General features: G+C 49.9%; 1 protein-coding gene; it reads right to left on the bottom strand.

Moving 5' to 3' along the window:
- Nucleotides 1-2,004: 2,004 nt before the first annotated feature.
- GSTUM_00005790001 (uncharacterized protein) lies at nt 2,005-4,339 on the bottom strand (the record flags this gene model as incomplete). XM_002837833.2 has 2 exons in its annotated part: nt 2,005-2,795; nt 2,977-4,339. The coding sequence occupies 2 exons, from the start codon at nt 4,337-4,339 to the stop codon at nt 2,212-2,214; spliced, it is 1,947 nt and encodes a 648-aa protein (XP_002837879.1). The 3' UTR covers nt 2,005-2,211.
- Nucleotides 4,340-6,396: the final 2,057 nt, after the last annotated feature.

Below are 6,396 nucleotides of genomic sequence, written 5' to 3'. Positions count from 1 at the left end.
ATATGACCACAAGCTGCTTTTGTTTTATCATAGCTGCTTTTGTCCAGGTGCATTCAGGAGCGGCTGTGATTGGAATGTTAAAACTAAGGTTACATTGACATATTATACTATTTTACTTTGGGCTAAGAGCTTGCTTATTTCTAACGCCATTTGCTTGGCGGATTTCCGGATAACAGCAAAAAATACGGTATTATACAAGTATAATTGGCAGGAACCTTGCTTGGCATGGTTAGCGCTTGCTATTTTCAACAGTTATCTATAATCTAGGCACGATTTAAGCCAAGGAAACAACCAGTTATGATATGATAATATGATATGGAGGTTCTGCCCCGGGGTGCACACGACAACTGGGTGCACGAGCAAAATGGTACATCAATTCAGGAGAGGTTCTGCTTGTTGCGCGGCTCAATCATGTCTTCACTAATTCTCTTCCCACAGTACCGCTAGTCTTTGAGCGCCCTAGCGATCGCCCCGGGGTTTAATGTAAACTCTTGGCGTTGAGGAGTAACAGCCAGTGATTTGAAGAAACAACAATCACACCTCCCCTCCCCGCCGCGAGTGATTTGTGAACGAGGCGCACCGAACTGGAGAGAATGCCGTAATGGAAAAGACAGTCGATGGTGACATTAGCTAAAGATTGGTCAGGTGATACGTTCAGCCAACAACCCCGGAAACCAAACGAAATACAAGGAATCAAGGAGACAAAAATTATCCTACTCAAAAACATTGCTATAACTCCGTCGTCTCATGCCTAACACCCGTGCCCTATGCCCTATGCCCTATGCCTATACCCACCCTCCCAAACTGGAGCAACAGACCAGAACTCTCTCTGCCCTATGTTGAACCACATGTTTCACCGTGCGCACACAAACAAATACCACCTCTAGACTGCCCAACAACCAGCATAACCCGCGCAACCACACGCCAACTGGTATGATAATCTAATAACGGAACCACCCACCAGCAAGAACATACCAAGCGTCTTTACAAACGGCCCCTATTCCTACAGATCCCAACCAATGAGCTAACGCACAGCGAGAAAACCCTGCCTCAGCGGAGCACCATCGTGAATTGAACGACATGCCATCCTCTTCCCTTGTTCCCGAAACCGGTTTCGCAACGGTCGGCCGTATCGTTTCGAGTTTTGAAGTCTTAGTTTGTTTGTCTCACACGTTATATATATGAGTACTCCAGGCCAGGTTGGTGATCCGGACACTCCCGAGGCGCTTGTGCAGGTGAGATATCAACCGAGCAAACGATTTTGCAGTATCAAAAAAATTCGAATGGAATGGATCGGTCCGCTGTGCTCAAGAAATTGTTTCTCGAATGTCTATCTAGGCCTTTTTGAGGGGCGGACGAACTCCGTTGTCAAAGTCACTTTTTTGATAGCATCATTGTTAGGTGTTGAGGGTCCTTGATATTGCCAGGAGTATGATAGTTTATGCTACGGATAATTTCAATATCGCCTTATCATATCCGTTACTATCTAAGTTACCCTGGATAACCCTATGCTCGTCTTTCTAAATATACATTATCTTTCAACTAGTGTTCCGGCCCCCTGGAATCCAGGTGGTAGCAACGGTCCAGGGTTTTCGTTTGTGCTTGGTTTTGCAGATGGGGGAACTGGACTCGTGAGCTGCCGGGAGAGGGATGGCCCCTGGTGGGGAGGGCCGGCGGACGTACTTGGTGTTGAGAATTGGTCTTCCACTTAGAGGTATCGTGAGAAAAGTGTGTAGGCTTCCTTCCCACTATTACGTATGGAGGGTTGTACGTGGAAGTGTGTATTCCACATCATGGGTTACGTCACTGCTATGGGGTATTCATATACCGTTCTTTCTCCGCTTAGCTAGACATATAACTTAACAAAATCAACCTTCCGCTGCACAACAAAAGCCCTCAATTCGTAACACTTGGCACCAGGATCATTCGAGTGATAGTTGATGTCCAGTTTGGTGCGAATCTAGGGGGAAGAGGTCTTATATAGTTAACTAGGGGACTTCAAGGTTTCCGCTAGCTCAATTCTCCGCTTCATCTTATCATACAAGAGGGACAGCAAATAGACCAGTACCGGAACCCTAATCCCCCCCAAAAAAAAACCGAACAAGCCGCCTCCCCCAAATATGAAAAGCGCAACACCCAACTCCAGCCCATCTCCACAAAACCCGAAAGGAAAAAAGGAAAGGAAAAAAAAATAAAACCACTCCTGCCCCATCAGCAGGCTTTCCTAGCGTAACATTTGGCCCACTTAAACGCTGTATTTTCCCTCCCGCACTCCTCCACAATTCCTGCATCGGCCCACATTCCGCCGTCTGTGATCTCCAATACCCCCTCCGCCAAGACTCCCGCCTCTCTCGTGGTGTACAATTCATCATACAAAAGCCTCCCAACCCGACTCGTCACGGTCGAAAGTTCATCACCAATACTAGTCGTAGGCATCCACATATCGCAAGTCTTAACCTCCGCCCACAAACCCCCTTCCGTCGGTCCCATAGTCTTGAGTGCTTTCAATATACCCCTCGACGGCTTGATCACACCCTGCGCGGCAGTGGGAGTGGGGAGAATGCGATTCGCGATGTAAGCCGTCGTTAATGGGCCCATGTTATTCAATAATGGGTCGACAATGGTAAGTTCTAGATACCCACTAGGCTTCAGTACGCGGTGGAGTTCGCGAAGGATTTGTAATATTTGCTGGTCGTGGGAAGTGCTTGAGGCCGTGGTCAGGAAAACGTGCGGGAGGGAGTGGGATACTATGACATCGATGCTGGCCGACGGGATAGTGGCGAGGGAGGTTAGGGCTGGGGCCGTTATGAATGTTAGGTTAGGGGGGTGGGTAGTTGTTGGTGGGGGACGGGGGCTCGTGGGGAGGAGGAGGGTGTGGATGTTGGAGGCAGGGTACGTTAGGGAGAGGTACCAGGACCAGTTCGCTTTTATGGGTTAGCCACAACGAATCAAGTGAATTGGGGGTGGTGATGGTACCTATTCCCCCGCCGTCAAGATCAAGTATTGTACCACCGCTGTTGAGCACCATCAAGTGATGCCCTGGGGAGAACAGTACCCTCTCAAAGGATAACCACTTCATCGCACTCAGGAACCAAGTCCTCCGTTCCAGGATACCCCTCAAATGGACAAACGATTCATCCGAATTCATGAAAAAGTCATCCGTCTCACTATCCTCCGCGTCATAATCAATCGCGGAGCTCGAGCAGACGGAAATCGACCCCCGTCGGACAGTGCCATACTTGGCGTAAGTGAAGAGGCGGGATGTGTTTGAAAAGGTGACGAGAAACTGGGTGAACAGAGTTAGAAGCGACACAGATGGTGGTCTTCTCGTAACCTCCTGAGGCTCTTGAACGCCTTCGCTCCGGAAAAGCAATCTTCCATCCTCCGCAAATATGATACCTCCATCTCGCCGAGTTGGCCGACTGGCAGAGGAGTCGGGTCTCACGGAAGAGAAACTCGGACGTTCACCCTGACTTCCGAATGAATGGCGCCGAGACACTGTTCCCGACCTCGAACTATTCGGTGATCTTGCTTGTGCCGAAGATTTAGGGACAAGGATGTAATCCGCCATAGTCCTCGCGTAACTCTGATCCTCCCTCATTATCAGACCCGTCGCATGTCTCTTCTCAGAACTTAGCCCTGAGCCCCCTGACGCAATAGTCCCTAAAGAACCAGCTCTTCTCCTATAGGAGAACAAATCATCCTCCTCTTTCTCCTCCAGCCTTGGAGCTTCTGGGCCCACCGGCGAGCCGACCGGTGGCGCCTTCCTTCCAAAAAACCTAAACCCGATCCCAAGCTTTGGCCCCAAAGACCTACTCGAGCTTCCCGAGGAGCTAGAAACACTGATAGTCCTAGAAGCCCTAAGATCCGTGTTCGAGGAGGGACCCTCAGTTCCGGAAGAAATATGCCTGAAGGGTTCCACCTTCGCTGCTCTCTCAGCTTCCAAGGCCTTTCGCAACTTCCGTTCCTTCTTTGCTGCCTCTCGATCCTCCTCCTTGCGCAGGTCGGGTTTATAAACTAGCCTATTCGGATCATTCCTCTCGAATATACTGCCCTTTCTAGCCCGTTCTCTGATCGGGGATTCGGAGGAGGTGGAAGTGGAGACTGAAGCTGGTGGGGAGGTACTGTCATTTGTCGCTGTTCGCTTAAGTGAGTTTTGGGAGGAGGCCGATCCGCCGGTGGAGATGGCATAGTCTTCGGCTTCGGCGAGCAAGTTCTTTTTAGCAGATTTATAGGCTTTTGAATCGATTATGCCAGCATCCTTTTTTTTTCGGAGGTCTTTATAGTCTTCGCGGTGGGATTGACTCTGCAGAGGTTTCTTGTAAACTAGGTGGGACATAATCCGTTGAGGGCGAGGCAGTATTCCGAGAGTTGTTCAATTTGCCGGCGATGGATGGTGGGGGTGAAGGGAAATGTAGGCGGGATACTTAATTTGTGCAGCAGTACGCAAGGAGAATGGATAAGTTAACAGATGGAACACGCAAAACCAGCTTATCTTCTCCAAACCTAATTTCAGAAGGGAAAGAGTGATGATGAAATATGAGAAGTTAGAGAGATGGGTAAAAAATCCTAAATTCTGAAGTTTGAAATGTTGCGGAGGGCTGGAATCATTAATAGAAAGCACCGGTATGTCAAAGATGATAATTCCCCACTGATCAAATACCAGTACCGGTAGGTGTGTCCCCGTCTAGCATTTACCTCTTTCTAATCTCCCCCCTCTTTCCCTCTATCCATCCCTCCATTTCACCCACCTTCGTCCCCGTGTCGACATCCCCCCACATGCGTGTTGCGCTCGAGCATGGCACGAGCACTATTAGTAGCGGTGGATGCCCGCTCCCAAAACGGCGGGACCGGAAAGAAGAAAAAAAAAGGTTGGCCAAAAAACGAGCCGCGGAACCTGCCAGTGTGAGGCTTTGGTGAATAAATTATCCCCACGTGCGGATGGAAACGCCTTTGATTTGTGAGGTTTGCACCGCTAGCCCGCCCGTTGTGCAACCATGTCCTTGCAGCCGGCGACACTACGGTACTCGAGTAAATGAATTAAATTTTTGGCTTGATTCTGTTTTCATTCTTTCTTTTTTCTTCCTCTTCGCCCAGTGCCCGGATCGGAGAAAGAAGCATTCCAGGGACCCAGCCCGCAATAGCCCGAGTGCGTGGGAAAAGGATGTCGAGAGATTGATTAAAGCTCCTGATCGAAGCGGTGGAACAGGGTCGAATGAACAGTAGTATTCTAAACACGGGGAGGTCCTCAGCATGGGATTCCGAAAAATGGGCTTTTTGATCGGACTCAAGCCTCTTCCCTACTCTGGTAGTCACATTCACGGATGATGAGATAGAAAGAACTGCGCTGTACGGGGTACCCTACTCGTACGAGCACTGATATCGTGTTGCGAAGTGCACCTCCTGCTTGCCCCCTCCCCCTTCCCCTCCCACTCTCGCCTCAAGGTCAGAAAGAGCGAAGGAAGCGATGAGGCCCACAAGGAGGAAGCACGGGTGCGACGCGCACAAGGGGCGAAATAGATGGGGTCCATTTAGCACGCACCAAGCCTTACCAAATCCCCCAACTCATCTATGAGGTTGAGTACAGTACCGGTATGATAGGGTCTCGAATACCGGCATTGTCTAACCATGTACCAAGTATATTTGTGAGGGAGGTGATCCAATGTTTCCTCCTCTTGAAATGTGGGGGGGGGGGGGGAACACAGCAAAAGGGGTGTTGTCATCCCTCTGAAAGGGTGGGGGAAGAACAGCCAGACCCTGCCCGAGGGAGCAATTTGAACGACGGAGCACACCCTTCGATTACCGGTACGAGATGATGCGATGCCGTGCGTTGTTGGTAGTACGGCCAGTTACGCCCAATGCTTGTTCTCTGACCAGGCGAGGCAGCAAACCCAAGGTTTGTCGCGCAAGGGGCAGTGATCTCAGGTGACGGCGACCCAATTGCCCGGGAACAGTGGTGCCTCCCAATGCAGTCACCATCGAGACTAAAAGAATCCATTTACAGTACAAGTACTGTACAAGTACGCCCCCAAAATTATGACAAGGCGCTGCTTCTGCAATTCTAAAAGTGCTTGCGAATACATGGTCATACATTCCACGACTTATGAAAAAGCCTAGTTGATTGATGTCTTGTGAATATACCGTGCGAGTACTCTAAAGGTCGAAGGCTGGACACGAAGCCCCACTCGCAGCGGTCAGTGGTGGTCAATGATTTCACGAGTTATGTGGCTCTCGAGAAAAGTGCGGTAGGAAGATACCGGGGCAGAATTGCCGAAAATAAGGCGGGGCGGACACAGTCGGTAGGGAAAGGGAATGAATGACGTACTGTATGGTACTTGTACTCGTGTACGAGTATGGACGTGGGTGCGGATGACTTTAAAGCTCCTGGAGCATTCA

This window comes from Tuber melanosporum, assembly GCF_000151645.1.
Source record: "Tuber melanosporum whole genome shotgun sequence assembly, scaffold_20, strain Mel28".
Lineage (NCBI taxonomy): Eukaryota > Fungi > Ascomycota > Pezizomycetes > Pezizales > Tuberaceae > Tuber > Tuber melanosporum.
This window is presented reverse-complemented; position numbering and strand designations above follow the sequence as displayed.